This window comes from Dermacentor andersoni, chromosome 5 (assembly GCF_023375885.2).
Source record: "Dermacentor andersoni chromosome 5, qqDerAnde1_hic_scaffold, whole genome shotgun sequence".
Lineage (NCBI taxonomy): Eukaryota > Metazoa > Arthropoda > Arachnida > Ixodida > Ixodidae > Dermacentor > Dermacentor andersoni.
Window position 1 is genome coordinate 149,042,752 of NC_092818.1, and position 22,769 is coordinate 149,065,520.

Consider the following 22,769-nt stretch of genomic DNA (forward strand, 5'->3'; position numbering starts at 1 on the left):
TTTTAATTTTATTACGTTATACTGTTGTACGTGTCTTAGAAGTGACTAGCTAGCGAAGTATGGTTATAGTTAGCGAACAGTGGCTGTTCCGTCGGCGTGCATGAGACGTAATGCGTTCGCATGAACTTCATTTAATTTTGCGGACACCTTAACAACGTCGCAATCTTCGTTGTGACTGTGAGCTAGAGTACGTGGCTTCTACTTACTAATGTAGATATACGTTGTTTTTCACGTAAGAAGTTTTTCAGCGTGAACAAAAGAAACGTAATGAAGATTACTATGTATTTCTTTTATGCAGTGTCCACGGCACAGAGACTGCGAATGATATTTTGTGGATCTCTTGCTTTTATCGTGACCATAATACTGCTTTATAGTGCCTTTGCGCATTTTCCTGCTTTAAAGCGACAGAAAATTGCACACATACCATTGTTGCCGGATTGATAGAGCCGAAGCTCCTGATGTAGATTTCGCAAGCGACTTGAGTGGGTCCACCTAATGAAATGAGAGCGACAGAAACAAACCGTACACAGTCAAGATTTAAGTAATGCAACACTAAGCACGTCTTGTACCGCCTGCGTACAAAATTTAGACCACCTTGTTGCTGCATGGGTTAGGGAGGCCTCTCAGGCACAGTTCTAGTTTTCTTATTCGTTTTTTATTCATGTCTTTTTGTCTCCGCATTACCATCCTATTCGCCTTCACTTTCTCGCTGTCTACTTGCTCCCTTTCCTCCCTCCCCTCCACGCCAACGCTGAGTAGCAGGCTAAAACATGGTAGTTCAGGCTGAACTCTGAGCCTTTTCATTCCTAATAAATCTCTCTCTATCTCTCTCTCTCGCTCTCTCTCTCTCTCTCAGGAACATTTAGTGCATGCATCTACCCATATTTCAAAAAGCAATGCATGTAAATCTTGTTTAAATGAGCTCCAAAACAACAGCACAACAACAACAACCCGCCCATGTGACACGTAAAAAAAATTAAGTAATGTAACACTAACCCACGTATTCAGAAATGCTTAACTTGGAGCCCATGCTTGACTTGTCTTAAATGACACCTGTCGTGAGCGCACCAAAAGAAACGCAATGAGCGTCTTGGGCGCGTTCGCACCCGGCGTCATTTATATCAAGTCAAGCATGATTAAGACACATTTCTGAATACGGGGCTAAGTGCGACGAGAACAGCCTACGCGCTAGAGTAGTTTAGCCCGACTTGTTGGTGCATACGGTGGTTTAGTGTCTGAGTCGGTCATCGCACTTTCATCCTTGTCGTTATATTTCAACTGTGTTTTATTAAACGCCAAAACAATAAACAACTACTACTGCTGCTATAAAACTCACTCATGTGCCCCGTTGGCAACGCCCTTCTGTCATATTTGCTCAGGAGTTTGTCCAACTTGTCCAAATCGCCGACAGTTCCATGCCTCCTGCGAAACATAAAAAAAGACAGGGAGAAAATCATGACTTGCGTAATCTCACACTCAGTACGGCAGCAGCTTCGTTCGCGAGAAAAAAAAAACGAGCACGTCCGGAACTTATCCACAGGAATTATCGTGCCGTTTTATTCTGGAGCTTTAACGAAGTCGATAAGTGCCAACTAGTCCCTGCCGCGAGATGATAAGCCCCAGAATCTGTCTTCCTAAGTCCCGCACTTTAGCGGCTCCAAGAGAGCACGGGGAGAGTAGCCACATAGCCAGGCTTCAGTGTGAGATGCGCACTCGTGTACATTTGAAACCCAGCCACACAACAAAAAATAAGGGCCACTGAATTTCGCTCTAACGGTGGCATTTCTATAGTTTGACTACTGCGTATCTACAGTGGCCCCAGACCACATAATTTTCGTGTAGTCCGTTACATTGCATTAAATCAGAATTAAAAGAATGGTTAACTGAGCTCGCAAAGTTTACTGAGGATTCCATCGTGTATGTAAGCGTCATAAGCAAGTTATCTCCACCTACACAGTCCAGTACAGTCCTAAAGAGTTCTAATGGGTCGACTTAAACTGCCCGTCCTTATTACGCGGTCCTGATCCTAATGACTGGTTGCTAAATGCGCGAAATTGGGAAACAGGATACCACACAAAAAGAGAGACACTGAAAGAACTGCACTCGTTCTTTCCGTGTGTTTCTTTTTGTATGGTGTCCTATGTCAAAATTTTGCGCATATAGCAATCAGTCATTAGAATGAACCAACTATCCTCTCAAGGCATTCTATTATAATCTGATCCTAATGTGGGCGCTAATAATAGACGAATTTAACCATACGTAGCAATGATGTTCTCTTGTGGCTGCGAATAATGGTTTACGTGAATGATCTGGTCAACAATCAACAAACAAACCGAGTGACAAAGGCCAAGTCCATGTAAAAGTTTAGGACGGCGAAACAAAAGCAATGAGCAGACGAAAATGCTCGCAGTTCATCAAACCTGTACTTAAAGAAGTCAAGACAAGACAAGAAGATAGGGGCAAGCGGTGAAGATACGTGCAGGAATATAATAATCTTTATTCTTATCTAAAAGGCCTCCTTTATAAAGCCACCATTATCTTCTTCCTTATAAAACTTGAGGTAATCTTCTATATTCTCGCTCGTCTCTAAACTCTTGTACCCATCCACCTTTCTTCTTATACATGCATTCCATGAATACATCTTACAATTTGAAAATACTAACGTCCTTCTCTTAAACCCTTCTGTCGCAACAACGTGTCAGCAGCTTGCAAAAGCTGGTTCTCTATATACAGAAAACAGTCGTTGGTCTATAGGCCTAATGCCGTAAACCTCAATGGCATTCTTTATAAACGCCTACTCCTCACATTCCTAATAAGAAATAAGCCTTTAGTGAAGCCACTGCAAGCTTTCAGCATTACACAAACGTTATTTTTATTTTGTTATTCAATTCTACCCAATGCTTGGGGACCCTCCCCTTCGATATACAGACAAAACAGCCAGAACGTTTGCCGGAATTCAGCATTATGTGATATAATTTTGCACTGCATCATGAAGTCATTTTTTTCTGCCACAGAGACATTGCAGTTTGGGTGAAAAATGGTGTAGCCTCTATATGCCTCCAGAACACCTATAACGAGAGTTCGATAGAGTCCTGCCAGCGTATGGCAAGGTCGTGGTTAGCTTGCCTTTCTTTCTTCTTTTGTTTTGTTTTCTTTTATTTCGCTGTATGGACCACAGAATCCGGGAGACGCATATCCGCAGCAAACGACAAAGAAACGTATCAGACCTTACTGCGAAGATGATGGAGGCAATTCAGGACGGGAATCTGCCACCACGGGTTGTTTATTGCCAGCTTTTGTGGATTGTTACCGGCTGTTTTTCGAGTGAGGCGCCAGCGCATTGTCGCCAGTGTGGTCCGAAAAAGCTTTCGGTGGTCCTGGTAGGATCATTTGTACTAGGAACCCTGCAATCATAACGTTGCATCCAACGACGCCAGTTTGTTCATCAAGTTCCCATTTCTTGGCCGTCTACTCCACTTTACTGCTAGCACGGTGCACGAAATGCTACGCAATGCCATTTGCAAAGCCTTGAAACTGTAGCGGTCATGCGCGACGTGATCTGTCAGAGAAATTGTCGAGTTCGCTTCTATGTATCACCAAAACAATACTCTTACTTTGGTGTGTGAAAAAGCTGTAATTAAATCAGTGGCGTGTGAAAATATGCATGAGCATTCTGTACATCGTTTAATTATCTTCTCAAGAACTGCATTTGCACACATCTTAAGCACAAGCTGTCGTTCAGGTCAGACATAATTACTTGTGCTATTACTATTACATGGCATAATGTTCAAATCATGTACAAAAAAAAGAATACCAAAACATCCATGCAGTATTACTCCCGCGCATTAAAATGACGTAAATGTTTAAACGCCTTGTATATTATTCGATAAGAATTGCGTATACACTTCTATGTTATGATGCGATGACTGTACTAAATAGCTACGCCATCCTCCTGAGTATGGTGTAAATGGTGAGTACCATATTTTATAAACATAGGTGAAAGACGAATATAGGTCAGCCCCTGTATATTGAATTCGTTTATAAATAAAGAAATTACAATACGAACATAGGCCGACCCATATGTTTGTAGAGATACAAAAATCATTGAAGATGACGTGCATTTATTTACAGTAAGATCGGAAACTAAACTTGGCTTGTTTCAGTGACACTTCTCGTAGTCTCAGTGATTCAAAGGTGAGTTTCCTCAGCGGTGTGGTGTGGTTGTAAGAGCAACAGGTGATGTTGTTCTAGAACCTCTTCTTGATAGTTTTTCACGTATGTGCCAGGATGCCTGATGCAGGGCATATTTTTTCTTTCTTCCGAAGTAAATTTCACTAGCCGATCCCACAAGCTGCATCCCCATTGGATGCTTCGCAGGCGTTTTCGACACCCAAAGTAACGTCATCCTTGGGGTCATAGAGTGCGTTGGATGTGCAGAATTTCTTAAAACCAGTCTGTATTTTCTCCAGACTGGCTTTTCGGTCGACTTGACGGAGGAACCACGTTAGCTACATACTTTTGATATGTTTGTTCACGGCCATAGCTTGAGATTTTTTCCTGCTTGAATATAGATCAACAGATCCTTCTGGGTAACACTTCAAAACAAAAGTTGGCCTATATTCGAATTACAACGGCACTCGCACGCCTGTAATTTGCAATGGTGCGTGTAGTGTGTGTTATTTTCATCTTGCCTTCTGATAGCTTATTTCTTCCTTAGCATTGTATTTAGAATTTAGCCGGCACTGAGGAGGCCTTTCCGTTCATTTTCCTTTACTTTATGAGTAACTCAGCCCTCCCATGTCATAGGCAGGAAATGTGTACTCAGTTAAGGCTTAAGATCTTCAGGCCTTCGTAAATGATGCGCCAGAATAAGTAGGTGCTCTTAAGTGCATGAAACATGTGACAGTGCAACATGCCCTGTCCACCGGGAAACAACGAAAGCCTATCTATACTTCGCTTAGTTAATTCGAGCCATCGCAAAAACCAACAGTGCATCTTCCTTGGCACGAAATTATACTTTCTTTTAATGAATGAAGAACTTTAGAATAAGTAAAGCTTGTTTCTTTGTCATTATGTAAACGCGCACGATGTTACTAAACGCAGACTTTCACCCTGTGTAATCAGTCGCCAACTTCACCCATTCGCTTCTTCATCGTGCACTTACAGTGATGCATGACAATTGTTTACGAACAAATGCCGCATTTAACTGGTTACTGACTTACTGTACTTACGTTTCAAGTATCCCATTCCAAATCGTTTCCTCTTCCTTTTGTTTTGTTTTTGTTTTTTTGCTGAACTCTGCAGTATAAGCTCTGGAAGTGGCAATCAAAATGTTTTAGTCAGAAGGCCCTTCCGCTGGCCATCTCCTTCGTAACTCACGGCGTCGCCATATTTGCACGTTCTTTTTTTCTTTCTTTTACTCCGGCAGCCTGCCTTTAGACATAATAGCACATACACTTGCAGCACAAGCATTTGACGTACTAAAGCATCTCCAGGAAGCAGCTGCTCGATGCTGCTGAGCAAAGCAAAACAATGCTTTTGTGTACTGAGTCATTTGTGGAACGCCAGGTGGCCGCGTGGGAAGCAGTAATTGCTATCGACCTAGAGTATCGTAATCATAGCAGCCAAAGCGGCGGAAAAGAATGCAGAGGGAGAAAGAAAGATTTCCTGTCTGTTATGTAGCGGCAATTAGGGTACTTCTTTGCCAACTTGAAGTTTCTTAGCGGCAGGTGACGAAATGAAAAACAACTTATCTCGGCGATATTTCTCCCATGCTGACGGGTGGTTTGGGAAACCGACATTCCATTTCCGTCTGTGCCACTACAACAATTTTACAAGGTCCTGAGAACGGCTACTATATAAAATTCAACAGCAAACGTGAGCAGCGTTATGAACCTCAGCGATTTCTTCTGAAAAACTCGTTGCATACCAGTTTACCATTCAATGGAAGACAGTCTACTAACTTCACTATCAGCGCACGAGAAACGTCGTCACTCAAAACTAGAATACAACATTCCGGTTGTTGTCGTTTTTTTTCCCTTGCAAGTTTATCCAAACTTGCAAAGGAAAAAAGTTTATCCAAACTTGCAAGGGAAGAGAAAGTTGTGCAGAGACCATCGACAATGAATGTTTATGCAAGCGCTTATAGAAAACTATTCGCTTTAGAAAAGCAATGAGGCGCTTAAGGCGAACATTAGTTGTTGTGGAGATACATATGTAGCGTTTCTTGTTTCATAGAGAGCACATCCTTTAGCCAGCACATCTATACTGGTAGCATGGGTAGGGCTATGCATCTAGGCCAAATTCTGAGAACATGAAGTCATTACAACAGCACAATATCAATTCCTGTATTTATTCTCTCGCCTCACTAGCATGCCAGCCAATCTCGGAGACCAATATTAGTGAGATATAGGCGATAATACGTACGCTTGGGCGAATTGCTTTGTGCATGTATTGCATGGGGAGATTGAATTAAAATGTTAAAATACAACAACGAGGAAAAGTGCGGCAACCCCAGCTCTGTATTGCAACAAAATTACTGTCCTGATCAATTGACCATACTTCTCTACTAGGTACGCACTCTGAACGATGTATCCAACCTTATATCGTGCAACGGCGGCCGCGTTCTTATGAGAACGTGCATAAATGCTCGAGAACAAAGTTTTGGGTGTTATCAAGAACCGCAGGTGCACAAAGTTAATCCCAGGCCTTTTAGATGCGGCGCATCTCATAGCATAAGTTTGGCTTTGGTTTGTTAAGGCCAATGAATCACTAGATCTTCTACCCGGTATTTCTTATTTATGCAGAAAACTTTCTATTTAAAAGAAGCTTTCAAAATTAGGCCCTTGCCGTCCGTGCAGATAGGCTACGAGGATAGGCGGACATTAGGAGCAAAAAAAAGTGCACGATAATTTCGCTAAATAACGAAATGTGCTAATTAACGTTTTACAAATTACTTTTACTTATTCAATTGCCATCACATGTAATTGCTTAAATGAAGCAGGAATTGTAAGACTGGTGCCATTTTTGAGGTGTGCGACGTTCAAATGTGTTACGAGATTGGCTGGCATTCCATTTAATAGTTACTCAGAAGAGTGTCTCTAACATTTCGGGACGATCTTAACTGAAATGCCAAGGCATTTGAAAGGGTTGCTTTGAAAGGGTTGCGTTGAAAGGGTTGGCAAAAACAGACATTTTGAAAGGGTTGCTAGCCTTGGGATTTTTAGTTACCAGGCAATGGCTTCACTACTCCTGGGCTTCAATGTAGGAGTTACCTCATGTACCATAAAAATATTTAAATAGTTCAATAACACATTTTTATTCATTTGCAAAATTATTGTCAAAAGCTCTTTCTATTGCTTTTTTTCTTTTTTTTTTGTTATTTTTGCTAATGTCTTCTCATAGCCATGTAGCCAACCTGTCTGCAAAAACGGCGGGGGCCTAGATATGAGTTTTTGCTAATTCAAAAAATGGTCCGCATAAAAAAATACGTGCTATACCGCATCTACTCGTCTAAGAGGGGCACTGTTGTTGTTGTTGTTGTTGTTGTTGTTGTTGTTGTTGTTGTTGTTGTTGTTGTTGTTGTTGTTGTTGTTGTTGTTGTTGTTGTTGTTGTTCAATACTGAACGGCCCTTACACGCGGGTGGTCAAGTGCGGTCTCAGTTTTCTTGGCCGTGTGTAATACCCCCGATTTCTTTGCGCAAAAAGAGCGAACGCTTTTGTTTTCATAATGCATGCATTTGTTCACGCAAGCACGCCATGCAGCTGATGCCCCTCTATATTCCTCACTACTGTCGCTGTCCCCGCTGCTCGGATTCGGTTCTGTAGCCCACTGATCAATACAGCCATCCTCACTGCCCTCCACGGCCTCAGATATGACTGCGACATCAATTTTTTTTTCAAAACAATGTCCCAAGAATGCACGTGCCACGCGCCCGCAATCTGAGAGCATGCAAATGCAAGTTGCGACGCTCTCTTCAGTCTTCGGACTCATTATTTCAACTTTTTTTCGTATTTTGGGCGTTAAAGTTGGGGCTGGCTCTTACGTGAGCGCGCCCCTTAATCCACGATTTAGGGCAATTTGCTCCAGCAGTTCCATTCAGCCAGACGAAACGCATCAAGCCGTATGCCGCTGTGAGCTCGCTTCTTCTTTCCTTCTTTTTCAATAAAATCAATACAATAGCAATTGCCAATTTAAGTTCGGCATTATTTCGTAGTATTTATAATTAACAAGTTAGTAGAATTACGAATTTAAACCGAAAAAGATACAACACGGTATAAGTGGCAGTAGAAGCAGAGTATCGGTGCCTTCTGCAAGAGGCTATCTTTGCGAGGACATATAGACAACGTCTTCTGTGTAACAAAATAACTGCCTACTCCAGTTGTAACACTATCTATGAACGCCAAAAGCCTCACTAGAAATTAAACCCCCCCTACCTTCTCCAGAAGAAAAGTAAAGAAAGGGAAAAAGTTTTCTGAGCTAAGCGTCAACCAGATCGCTCTCTTTGAAATGTACGGGTTGCCGGTGTGACGGCCACTACTGAAACTGTGCGGGCTTATTGTGCGCGAGGTGTTGCATCAGATCGTGAAGTTGGGAATGCGTCGGAATGACGGGAGTGGGAGCGAAGCATGAAAAGATCAAAACAGGTCCTGTATATATGGGCGCCTTCTCCGCCGTTTCGTGATACAAAGGACAGTGCGCGCGGAACACAAAACTTGAAAGGACGTCTTCCAGGGGTGCAGCATTACCATTAGCCAACATAGCTCGTTTTTTTATTACCTTCGCCGTCTCCTTTACGAGCAGAATGCAGAAGCTTGCTGCGGTCGTTGCACCGCTGGCAGAATTTGGCTGCTAAGACAACAATGTTTAGGCGAGTCTTGCCGGAGCAGAAAAACGTGATGCTAGTCGTGTAAAAAAAAACTGCAAAGAGCCTTTGATGTTGAGTTACGATGGCTATGCGCGTCCGCGTAAGTGTTTGAACGGCCGATTACGAAAGCCTCAAAGAAAGAAACACAGCAGATTTCAGCGATTCTTCCAGCTTCCAACTCATTTACAGCAGCATTCTATCACAGAGAAGACGACCATCTTATTTGTTTTTTGTTTTGGTTGCAAGTTTCTTCCTCACACAGCTATGGTGTTGGGCTGTTGAGCACGAGGTCGCAGGATCGAATCCCGGCCACGGCGGCCGCATTTCGATGGGGGCGAAATGCGAAAACACCCGTGTACTTAGATTTAGGTGCACGTTAAAGAACCCCAGGTGGTCGAAATTTCCGGAGTCCTCCACTACGACATGCCTCATAATCAGAAAGTGGTTTTGGCACGTAAAACCCCATAATTTAACTAATTCCTCAAGCGATTGTGTTCACCTATTACGGGGAACTGGACAAGAATCCAGAAGTTATGGGGCGGATTTTCAGGAGGGAAGTGTGCAGGCGAATAAAAAGCTATAATTTAAATTAAGAATTTAAATACATGTATGTATGTATGTATGTATGTATGCATGTGTGTGTGTGTATGCATGCATGTATGTATGTATGTATGTATGTATGTATGTATGTATGTATGTATGTATGTATGTATGTATGTATGTATGTATGTATGTATGTATGTATGTATGTATGTATGTATGTATGTATGTATGTATGTATGTATGTATGTATGTATGTATGTATGTCTTGGCAGACAGACAGATAGATAGATAGATGAAAGGTAGTCCTAAGTGCGCGGGATAATACAGAACGAATGATGTTGATTAGATTATTTCTTACTTTTCCTTCTTTGCAAGTACTGAAATAAGTTCCTTTCTGAATGACATACTAATGCACGTTGTGGAATTCGGACCACGTACCTAAACACACTTTATAACTGTTAGACTCCCCCAGTTGAAGTAAGCTATATCTCTTTAGTTAAAATGCATAGCTTTATAGAACATCCTGCAGTTGTTTAGACAAAGGGTTATGCTGATCTGCATTTTTCTTTTCTTTGTTTTTTCTTTTGCGCTAATGTTCGCGACGGTTCAATATATTGCTATTAAATTATATTTGATTCAGATAATCTTGGTGCGTCATATTTATTATTGCTTCTTTTGTGTGAAAATAATATTTCTTTGTTTCAATTGCTCAACTGGAGAACTGCCAAGCAATTAACAATCTAATGTGACTGCATCGCGGCATTTGAAATAACCTTATAGTTCGAAGCCTCCTCACCATTTCTAAATTCCCTTTTTGTATAAATCAATAGTCTGGCTGCAGGTGAAGAGGTAGTCGCTTTGTTAAACTCTTTTATTCGCACTTTACATGCGAACTGCCGGCCGTAGACATTTTATTTGTCTTTTATTGCGTTAGTGCAGTGCAAACATAGCACCGTGCCGTTTCTTGGCGTTAGTATTAGGAGTATTATATAACTGTAACTAAAATACTCGTAAATAATAATTTATTTATCATTTAGAAAAGCCCTTGCACGTAACACTATCTTTTATTATTTCCAGTCTTTGTTATAGTAAAGCCTCGGTATTATATTTAACAACAACAAAAAAGAAATCGCTACTGCTTTACGTTCCGCCAAAATTAGAGCAAGGGCTGTATAACCATGGCCGCTCGATGAAAAAAGAACGCGTTTTGTCGAGTGGCGGTGGTATAACACTCTGGCAGAGATAAAAGACAGAACAAACCAACGTGAAATCCAGCCTGGCTACTTCAGCCCACACACACAGGCAAGAAACGTGCCGCTGGTTTTCTAGGATAGCACACTTAGTAGCGACCTTCACGCCGAAGTCATTTGTGAGAGACGAGGGAAAAACGCACACACGGTAATCGCGCAGTTGATCAATGTCATTTTTCTACAGTACAAAAAAAAAAGATTGAAAGCATTATTGATACGCAATGGCGAAAGGGTGCACGGGTTATGAGTAGCTGTGTTCGATCGATGGCTCTCATCGCAAGAAGGAAGTGCTCGCCCGGAAACCGCCTCTGTCGATTTCGTCTTTCACTCGTATCTTACATGTCCTGAACCAAGCCATATTTCGCTTTTCTTTGTTGTTGTTTTATTCGAAAGCTTGCCCTGCAGCATAAAGCCTGCGAACCATGTTTTGAGTATGTACAGGCAAAGCTTGTTTTATTCAAGTGAAGTTCAACAGGTATTTTTGTATCGAGCAGCGATCCACGGATGGTAGTGAAGTGAGTGGCTTTTAAAGGCTTTTATTCGCACTTTACATGCGAACTGCCGGCCTAAGGCCCAAACAATGAAACGTTCGTTTCCTTCCAGCGCTTCCTAACCTTACCTGAGGCCTCCTTACAGCGAAGGACGGATGGAGGAAGCAAGCATACTCTGAAAGCTCCCTTCACCCGTCCTCACGTAAGGAGCGGTTGCCGCATGCCTGGGTTCGAGATTATCTCTTAAAAGCTTTACGCGAACACCATTATTCTGTTAAAGAAATGTTGTATCGTCGCACAATCTTTAAATTGAAGAGCTAATATAGAGAAGCGTGGACGCTTTCTTTTGGTCTTGTTTACTAAACTTAAAAGAAGTAGCGCATTACAGTGCAAAACTTGATGTGCTCCAGCAACGCTGGCGCGCTGGCGTCGTGCAACGCCTAGCAACGCCTAGCAACGCTTCCATGCCGCACGCGTGACTGAAACGAACATGCCTGGCAAGACGTACCGTGCTCGCGCTTCTCCGCAGGTGGGCGACAGCGCGCATGCGCCAGCAAACGTCACGTGGTTAAGCAGTGAGGTGAAGCGCTGGTTCAGGGCCAGTAGCGGCGTAAGGATGCATGAAGGTAGCTTTGGAGCTACCTTATGCTGAGGAAGCACCAAGGAAGCCTTCACCGAGGGCCCCTCAGTAAGGAAGCTTTCATAGTGACATAAGGTAGCCTCACCGCAATGAAGGCTTCCTTACTGAGGTAAGGAAGATTTCATTGTTTCGGGCCCTAAGACGTTTTCATTGTCTTTTATTGCGTTAGTGCAGTGCAAAGTAGTATCGTGCCCTTTCTTGTCGTTAGTATTAGAAGTATTATATAAATGTCACGTAAATACTCGTAAGTATTAATTATTTATCATTTATAAAAGCCCTTGCTCCCAACATTATTTTTTTTATTATTTCCAGTCTTTGTTATCGTAAAGCCCCATTTTTTTAAAGATAACGGCGCCTGGGTGTGCACAATTCAGCTGAACTGCCCAAAAGGTGCGGTAGCTATGCGAAAGTAGATGGGCTATAGGCAGGCGGAACAAGTAGCGCCGAAAGCTGGTCGAAGATCCGAAGCCGACAGGCAGCTTGCAGCTGGTGTCAACACAGAGCTCACGAGAATCCCTCTTAGCCGAACCTCTTCGCGGCCGGAGAGACCATGTGGGAAGTCTGACTCACGCGGGGCTATTAATACGCGTTTGTGTAGTATCACGAGTCTACAGAATCACGGTGTTAAATTACCTTAAATTTCTTGCTTTTTTCTAGAAAACCCGCTTGACAACAACTCTGTCTTCACACCAAGTCCAGCGTCGACATAGCGACATGTCACCACGAAAATAACAGGAGCTGCGCACAGAAAAAATGTACGGGTTTTTTTTTTCGTTTTTTTTAAAATAATTTTCCAGCTGTCCTTCCAAAGTCCCCTAGATATCTGCCACTGCGCAGATTCTATGAGCTTTCCCAGAGATCGCAATGACGAGCCGTAGTGCTTCGCGAGGTTTTTGGCTGCAAAACGTAACTATTTCGCCACGCATTGATCTTTACAGCGTTGATTCCTGCTCTTTGGAGTTTGCCACATACGTAGAGCCGTGATCGCGTCAGGAACTGCGTGGATCGATGGTAACTTTGGGGGGAGGGGGGGCGGGGTGGGGGTGCTCTCGCTTACTTCTGCTGCACATTCCGCAAGTTGTGAGTGACAGTCGGCCATCCAAGTGCTGGCAGACCTCAGCGCCAGCTTCAGGCCGCTAAATGCAAAGTTATTCACAGTTACAGTGTGGTGAGAGCGGTAATCTGCTCTGTGTTGTACACCGACGAGCTTTTACAGGAATGTCTTCGTGTTCATGTAGCATTCGTATTTGTTGCATTTAGAGTCCGGCATTCAAGTGCTCAACACCTTCTGTGTGAACATCTTGGTTTTGGGAACATTTATACTGTGTCAACTCATGTGTTTTGTGTGAACATTCCACTTTTGTATTTATGCTATGTGAACTCTTCTGTTGCGCGAAAGCTTAATTATATTGCGATACTGAGAATTAGTACGTGAATGGTCGTTCATGTGTTTATTAGTTCAGCTTGGTGACTGTTGACAACTTTCCGACGTTAACTATCAGAAGAGGAGTGGCCGGTGCCACACATAGGCACCAATCTCTCCTTAAATACCTTTAATAAAAAAATATCTCGAGGAATGGTAGCCAAGTATTTGGTGTAGAAAAGACCTTTAAGTAGATGCAAGCTACGACATTTTATCTTGCAATATACATGTACGCTGAGCAAGACTCTGTTAATATTTTTTTAATGTTATATGACTTTGAAGCTTTCACATAAATCCAGGCACAAGCGCCCGTTCCTTTGTTTCTCTATACCGACCCCTCCCCCGCATTTTTTGCTTGGTGCTTGTGAATTTTTGCAGAAGGCAGCTCTTTTGCATTACGCTATATTTAGAATGCTGTAGTCGCGGCAAGGAATCAATCCCCTGACACCAGAAAGCCGTAGCCAATGAGTTGACTTGCCAATTGTCCTGGTCAATGCCCACGTGTTGTGCTTGTGTAAATAAGAGGTGTTTCTGTATAGCAACAAAACTAATTCTGAAGGCTAAATCCCCATGAATTTCCCCTCCATAGTTAAGCGATACTCTATACCTCCACTATCTTTATTTCCTTCTTTTTCGTTTGTTTTGTTTGTTACTGTTTGGTTTGTTTTCGTTTCTTTTCATGAAGTCCTTAGTCACTGGCTGTTATTTCAGATGATTGGTAAAGCCAGCCCTTCAGTGGCCTATTTTCACACTTGCTCATGATTTTATCAACAGCAACGTTGCTTCAAATCACGGCGTACTTCAATCACTGCTTTGACACTGGCACCCTCCCTAGTTCGTGGAAAGATGCCAGTGTAATTTTTATCACAAAGCCAAACAAATCAGTCAACACTTCTTATCTCAGGTCTATATAACTAACCTCTTGTCTAGGTAAAACACTCGAACACGTCATCCTCAACCGACTCAGTAAATACATGGAAGACAACAATCTTTATCCATCAGAAATGGTAGGTTTTCGAAAATCTCTCTCATGCCAAGATATCATGCTTCAAATGAAGCATGACATCATTACACCCAATAGCAGTCTAGATACGCAAGCAATTCTCAGTCTGGACCTCCACGGAGCCTTCAATACCTTTTCACATTCCGCCATCCTCTGAGAGCTTAATCTCATTGGGGTTGGCGGAAAGACATATGACTACATATGTACCTTCTTATCTAACCGTACCGCAACGATACACATAGGCACAGAGCAATCCCTTTCGTACGCTTTAGGTAGCTACGGCACGCCCCAAGGCTCAGTGCTGTCCCCTTTTCTTTTTAATCTTTCTATGATGACGATGGCACAAGCATTGCGGTCTATTCCTGATCTTAAGTTTTAACTCTACGCCGATGATATCACTCTTTGGACGACTGGCGGATCCGATGGAGAGATTCAAGACACTCTACAAGCCGCAGCAGACGCCATCGTGGCTCATGTCGGGGCTATGAATCTCACATGCTCCCCTCGAAAATCCGAGCTGCTACTTCTGCCATCCCACCGGGGAGCCGGAAAACACGTCTAGTATACAGGTCATCCTAAACAACATCCCAGTTACTAGAGTGGACAGGCTCCGGGTGTTCGGTTTGCACATTCAAAGCAACTGGCTCAACACATATACCCTACATACACTCCACACCACATGCAGTCGATCCCACCCTGCGCCTTCTAGGGCGAGTCTCCAATAAACATGGCGGACTAAAGGAGGCCGAACTTCTCCGCTTGATCCAGGCCTTCGTTATCAGTAAGATTACATTTGCAACACCATATCTACATTTCCTTAAATTATAATCAGATAAGATCGACACTCTTTTACGCAAAATATATAAATTCGCTCTGGGGGTCCCCATACGTACCTCCACTGAAAGGGTAATGCTTACTGGAACTTTCAACACACTTACTGAACTCACAGAAGCCCGCCTCACATCCCAATATAAAAGACTTTCTAACACCGCAACAGGTTGCCACATTCTACACGCTCTTTCTATCACTCCGGCACCCATCATCAAGACTAAATACACCCTTCCACATCACATACACGAGAACCTCTGCATCCCCCCTTACTTCCTAAAAACATGCACCCTGTGCACCACAAACAGCGCAGGAGGCAGCGAGCAAAGGCTCTCCAAAAACAATTCTCCATCTCAAAAGACGTGCTCTATGTTGATGCCACCGAATATGGGAACAGAAATCATTACGCAATATCAGTCATTAACAGTCACGGCCAGGTCGCTGCGGCCGCCTCTATTCCTGGCTCTTCCTCGGAGGAGGTGGAGGAAGCGGCCATAGCCTTGGCCCTCACAATCCCAAATTCATCAGTTATCGTTAGAGACCCCAAAGCAGCCATACATAACTTCGGAGCGGGTAGGGTCTCTAAGCCAGCCTTTTCCCTCCTCTTGGCCCATCCTTTCCATCAAAATGTGGCATTAATCTGAACTCCCGCGCATGCGGGCCTTGCCGGAAACGAGGCGGCTCATGCCAGTGCCCGAGGATTTACAGTCCTGGCTCAGGCATCAGATGTGTCGGACCTCGCCACGGACGAGGCGCTGTTTACAGCGCGGGATCGACTGATTACCTACCACGACATCTGCACACACTACCGATTAGAGCGTTTAATCTTTCCGCCACTCATGGGCAAATCCCCGCGTAGGTGTGAAGTTCTGTGGCGACAGCTGCAGACTCGCACCTTTCCGTCCCCTTACCTACTCCACTGCATTCATCCCGCCATTTACCTTTCTCCCTCTTGTAAATTATGTGTCTCTCCCAAAGCAGACTTAAACCACATCATGTGGGGGTGCCCTAAGCACCCCCTTCCCCCTTTCCTCAAGCAGTTAATATCTAGTGAGGAGCAGTGGGAAGCTGCCTTGCGCAGCTCGAGGCCCGATCTTCAGGAGGCCATCCTGGAGTGCGCTGAGAGGATAAAGGAGGCCTACTTCAAGTAGTTCCTCCCCCCACCCTCTATTCCATTGCCCCCTTCCCTTTAAAGAGGGATAAATAAGGTTTTTCATCATCATCATCAGATGAATATCTTGTTCGCGTACAAATGTTAAGACTTGTTGGAGTATGACAACATCATTCGAAAAGGCTACGAGTGACAACAAAAAAGCCATAATTAATGTAGCAACAATATAAATAGGCGTAAAAACGTCAATAGTAAAGTGTCATTTCTCGCCTCATGTGTGCTCTTTTCGACCGCTTAGCGCAGAGCGATGAGGCTCAAATAATATTTAACTGAGCTAGTTGGTTCACAGCTAGACAACAACGACATTCTTATTTGTCTTCCTTGGTCCTTAGCTCTTTTTCTCAGTTCGGCTGTTCAAAACTCGTCTTGAAAAGAACGCTAACCTTTGCACAAAGGAGACCCATGCATATACAGTACTCCGTATCTGCACAGATCTTACGCCTACGAAGAAGGAACACACATTTTATTCTATGTCGCTTATGCAGAAAAAAGAGCCTTTCTCCAGCCATGCTCACCTTAACGCAGGTTTCTTGGTTGTTGAAAGTAGAATAGAATATTTAACATATGTAAGGTCTATCGGCTACAAGCAGCGCATCCAAAAAACTTAGTAACGAATGTGACCAAATAAAGAAAGCACTTTGCCTCCTTTGTCCTCATTCTTTCTCTTTTCTTCCTCGCGCCTGGCACTTTGTCGTAAAATGTATTCAAACTCTCTCTAATGCGAAGAACATGCGTTAAACCGTACCTCCATTTTCATGCCTGTAGTTTCCGCTTTTTTTTTTCTTTCTTCACTCCCTAAACGCAATAAAATTTATTTGAGCCCAAGCTGTACGCACGGTGGCTCTTGCCTTGGTTTCTTTTGCTTATTCCTACGAAACGACCGAGATCTCTGCCACACTTCAAACACTCAATAAAAAAAAAAAAGAAAGCGGAGAGTAGTTCCAAAAATTTTCTACAAACAAAAATATCCCCCAGGAAAAGAGAGGTCAAAGTAAGAAAAATAACCGCGCAAATTGCCGCTTCCTGAACACGGCATTTGCATAAGTAATCCCAAGGTGTTTTTTTTTTTTTCATTTTCCTGTTTGTTTCTCATATTTTTCTATCACTCTCCCTCGTTTTCCCGTTCGTCATTCGCGCGCCGCGTTCACATTCGCACCCAGTGCACGCTTCTTTCCGTGCGTGTCACCGCTTCTGCGCGAAAAACATCTCATCTCGACGCCGTGAGATGTAATATCATCGTGGCTCCTTATCAGGCGTCTCACTCGCGCATGTCCGCTCGCTGATATGCACTTCAGGTGTTATCCTCGTGTTCTGTGATGCGCATGCCAACAGGGTCGAGTAAACTGGAAATTTTACCCCTGAACTTATATGAAGCCTATGCTGAAAGTATATGCAGGACTCAAGTGTGGTGCAACGTGTCCTCGATTTCTATCTCTATATGTTTTTGTATAGGACTGTATGTTCTAGATTTTTCGGCCCTGTGACGGTGTTTCTTCTTTATTTTGTAATATTTGTGTTAAATATTATTGTTACTATTATGTGACAAGGAGAAGCCGTCAACATTATAGGGTGACTACTTATTCTTCTTTTATTTTCATTATAACAGAAAAAGAGGCTGGTGTAATCAGATATGATTTCTTGATAAGAAAGCTGCTATTTGAACGTTATATTGTTAAATGGCGTTACACGCTGCGAATGAGCGGTCTGCTTTTAAAAGTTGCTTGCACCTTTTTTGTTCAACTAAGTTGCACTCACAGACTGATAACAGCATAGTGCAAGGTTATACTTCACTCGTATGCGTCGCGCCATGTAATTTAGAGTTGTGTATACGGATACCGAGATTCTTATCTTTCACGACCACTACGTTCTTGATTTTTAATCGTCTATGCTTTGAACGTTGGATTTGTTGCTCCGCGAGATTGTTGGTCAGTGAATGATTTACCCTAACTGGCATCTAAAATAAGATATTTTCTAAACAGTTGCGAAATTAACACACCGTTTATCTGATTAAACTAGGGTTTTGACGTGCTCATGGTACATATATTAGCCGAGGCAGCGCAATACTTGGGACCGGGAAGGAAACCTAAGACACAAGGCTGTCGGTGACTATTTTTGTCACGCGTAGTCGTGACTTGTGGCTGTAGTGTTGCGCTGCTAAGCACGAGGTCGCGGGATAAAATCCCGGCCACGGCGGCCGCATTTCAATGGTGGCTAAATGCAAAACGCCCGTGCCCCGTGCATTGCGGGCACGTAAAGACTTCCCAGCTGGTCAGAATTAATCCGACGTTCCCCCCCCCCCCCCCTACGGCGTGCCTCATAGTCGAATTGTCGTTTCATCACGTGAAAACCCAGAATCAAAATCCTGAATATTATTATTTGATTATGACTTAAGCAATATTCTGATTTATTGTACGAAGGAAATAAGCGCAGACGTGATCGTAACAAGGTAGGACAATATTCCTGCGATTTAAAGAAGAAACAAAGGCAATATTTTCAGCTCAGACAAACAGCTCTATACTGTAGAACACGTCGTCATTCATACGGCCTAGGATGTGCCGAAAAGAGCAGTAATACGAACGACGTTCTTACACACAATCTACATGAGGCAAATCTTTCTCCATAAATATTTTTTTATAAAAAACTCTTGTAGCATATTACGGTTCAAACAATAATACACGGAAATGCTAATTAACATGCAGGAGCTTGAACATTGACACAGTTATGTTATTGTGTGCCCACAGTGAAGCTCCGGAACTTTGCATTATATTCACAGGAATGGGCTAAACGCGGTTCCTGAAAAAGAAAGAGACTGCAGTTATCACCTTGGTTATTTCTAAGCAGTAAAATCTCTCTGAAAAATTCCATAGACATTGGTTATGGTCAACCAAAGTGTAGCGTTTACAACTATGTGGTCAAAGATAAGGCTCTATTTTAGGTTTCTTTAGCAAACATTTGGGTCTGTGCATACATTCTTCCTTTACTAACACAAAGGTGTGTGAAGTTATTTGCGTAAGCATGTTTCTCAAAAGTTTCAATAGTGCCGTCAGCGCAAGAGCTTTCGTAATTATTAAATGCAATAAGTTGTTCTCGAGCAATATGTAATGCCCGCTAGCAGGAATAAAGTGCAAACAGAAAGTGATGTATTTGTCTCTGGCCCACTCGCTAAAAACTTTACAGCATCTCCTAAAAATAATGCGCACTTAGATATCAGTGGAACAAAACTGGACCGTGGATATACATCGATTAGTATTAAATGACACGTATTACGTTAGGAGTAGTCGAACAAGGAATGTCGCGGGCACCAACGTTTCGACAATGGGACTTCTCTACGTCAGGGCAGAAAGAGATGCTTCCCTGTCACTACTGCCACTTGCTACCCTACCGAAAACAAGTCCCCTTTTAGAAACGTTATCTCTCGTTACGCTCCTTTATCGACCACTGCGATTCACTGCAAGCCTCCATGTTCCCCTGAACTTCGTCTGTATATAAAGGGTGTCCCAACTATCATGCACCAAGATTTAAAAATATGCAGATGCCACGTAGCTGGAAAGAACCAAGGTAATGCTGTGCGCCGTTGTTTGCAGATACTCAGGCTATGTTTTTGCATTTCGCCTAACTAGATAATTAGTCTTAAGTAATTATTCAAATTCTCAGATATTATATTTCCAATAAAAGTGCCAATGAAATAATTGTAGAGCAACATGAGAAAACCCCCGATACAGCGTTCTGTTGCTCAATACGAGCTGCATAAGAGTGTTTTTCCGAGCGTGAAAGAAGCGCGGGAATACACTCGAAATCGCCGCGCGAATGGCCACTAGAGGCACTCAGCGTTAGCGTTTAATGGTGCCCTTGCACGAATTAAATGAAAACGAGGACGTTTTTTTTTCTTTCCCATGCGTCTTTTAACTTTCTAGGTTGCGTAACCTTTTCGCGAAAACTCTATTGATAATTCAAGGCAGGAGAAAAGGGGATAACAGAAGAGGTAAGGAAGGAGGCGAGACCATAGAAAGAATCATTCCTATAACGAAATGATTTGCAGTCGAATCGAAGTCGCAGGGCAGCTTGAAGCATTTTCTCGGTACATACAGATTTCAAGCGAGAACAATACCCGAGAGTTCTGCTTACTTCAACCTGTTGTGAATGCAGAGGATCGCCCGTTTTCAAAGCGCTCCACGTGTATCCCGATGAATTACGATACAGCGGCGAGTTGCCATCGGGCCGTCAATATGCGCCGCGCGCTAATGGCAATGCCTTTCACGAACGAGTACGTGTGGATAATGGGCACTTTATCCACCACGAATTCATGCGCAGCGCAGAGGCTTTGCAATGGCCAGCCATTGGACATTACGGAGTGTACAAGTGCGCGGCTTCGTAAGAAAAAGGCTACCACCGACGGAAAAGGCCTAATGTCGGCGAAAACTCTCTCGCTACCCAAATAGTAATTTATAATGGGAGCGATGCAGGCGCGTGTTTCTCACAACAGCTCGTCGCAATAGACCTTTTCACACTCATATGGCACTGTGAACGCGTAGTTTGAAGTGAAGTCGCCGTAATTACTGTCTGTATTTTGTAAACGCTCACGAGTTAAGTTATACTCGCACCAAGTATGCGACAGTGCCACAGCCACGATACATCTGGGCATGCGACTGCCCCATCTTATTTCATTCCTATAACCTCTTCGGTCCCATAATAATAGACACTAACTAAAGCAGTCCTGGTATATTGCACTAATTAAATTCGGAGACAAGTTAGCAGTATCCCAAGCGGAGCCTATGTGCAAAAAAGGGATGTAAAGCTAGAAATACAGGCAATGCCACATTCAGAATTCTGCACCAGCTTCATCTAACGGCATAGAATTACGCGGCGTTTCCAAAGCCCTCTTAATTGGTCACTGTAGTCACTACCAAAGTTTTATTGCAAGTACACGTCTTAATCACTTATACAGCGACCAGTTTTAGGCCTCTATACATTCACGATGCATCTATTTAGCGCTATTCATCCATCGATCACTCAATACCATGTCTTGGCGCTCTTTCGCCATACCTGGCCCATGCGTCACTAAACACAATGTCTCTCTCTCTCTCTCTCTCTACAGCAGCCTTCATTTTTGATTCGCTTACCTATTGAACTGTACAAAATTAAGAAGAGGCAGCAAATAACTATAGCTGCCGATGAAACTTTTTTACGCTATACTTACACTCTACCACTGCTCGCAGCGGCAGAGAACAGTGACATCTGGATTGATATTAATGGCAGTACGTGAACAGGGGCGCTATAACGTAAAAATATTCCAAACTTTTCTATTCCAATTCTGCAATCAGCCCTACGCGATTCGTCAAAAACTTTCTTGGACCACCCCCACTCCAGGTGTCCGTCACGCAGCGTCACGAAAACCGCGATAGCTTCCCATCTGATATGACGTGTGCACACTGATTATGCATGATTTTACCGAACAACAGAAATATACTTAGTTCTGATTCGACGCCTTTTCGTCATTAGTCCTCGGCCATTGGTCAAAAGCTTTCGGTCTGCACTCACTTCACCTGCCTGTCACGCAACGTCACAAAACCGCAAGAACTCACCGCGTAAAAGTGACGTGTACGCATTAAATACACGTTAATATGCCGAACAAAACTGAGTTTTCTCCTGAATAGCCGCAGGTTGCCCCGTTCGAAAAGGAATAAAAAATGGCTGCCGCCGATCGCTCAGGCACTGGCTACTCGCACCTGCCGGAGAGCGTGGGTTTATTCGCGTATAATAAAGGTTTTTGCGGGGCCGCGTAAGGTTTTCGAGCACTTTCGGCACGTTTACGACCTCGTTCTGCCAACTCTTCTTTGCTGAGGATCCGTTTTAGCGTCATTCTTAAGCTTCCGTTGCATGCCGCGGCGATTTTCGACCAGTCACCACTAGCTAAGTAAGGGAAAGTGGGCCAATCGCAGACGCGGGCACCACCCTCTTTGTCCGGTTATCAATTTTCATTGCAGTGGCTCGGCCCCATCGAATCCCTCTCTACTTGAGCGTGCTCCTCGCCTCTTGTCAGCCAATTATATAAGACAAGCCGCTCAGTGTTAGCAATGTTATTCGTTTTTTCTAGCTAACAAAAGTGGAGAGCAAACGAGGAGACCGCTTGATTGGTCTGTTCAGACAACCCTGCGGGTGACTACCCGATGCTTGCGTCAGCGGTTACGCAAATTTGACGTCAGGAGATTGGAATCAAAACATATTGGAATAATCTTACGGTATAGGGCCCCAGATCTCGCTGAAATATAATAGTACAAACTTTTGGTTCCCGTAAAAAATGCTGTTCGAGTTCTTTGGCCCAATAAGCGTATAAGTTCGACGACGGAAACTGTAGACTCTTAATAACACCCAGGACAACCCACAACGAACAGACGAGACAAGCACTGGTGGTTTTACAACTGTTGTATTCTTCTTTCGACATTGTACACCACGACACACCATATGTAATGTCGAAAGAAGAATAACACAGTTGTAAAACCACCAGTGCATGTCTCGTCTGTTCGTTGTGGGTTGCCCTGGGTGTTATAAAGAG

At 43.3% G+C, this 22,769-nt stretch overlaps 1 protein-coding gene across 1 annotated transcript in view; it reads right to left on the reverse strand.

Moving 5' to 3' along the window:
* The window catches only part of LOC126531391 (glycine receptor subunit alpha-2-like), an 84,137-nt gene that overhangs the window by 15,821 nt on the left and 45,547 nt on the right, over window positions 1-22,769 (reverse strand). The window contains exons 2-3 of the mRNA XM_050178899.2: window positions 1,337-1,422; window positions 425-492 (exon numbers count right to left, since the gene is read on the reverse strand). Of these exons, the coding sequence (XP_050034856.1) occupies window positions 425-492; window positions 1,337-1,422 (154 nt within the window). The remainder of the gene's footprint in view (window positions 1-424; window positions 493-1,336; window positions 1,423-22,769) is intronic.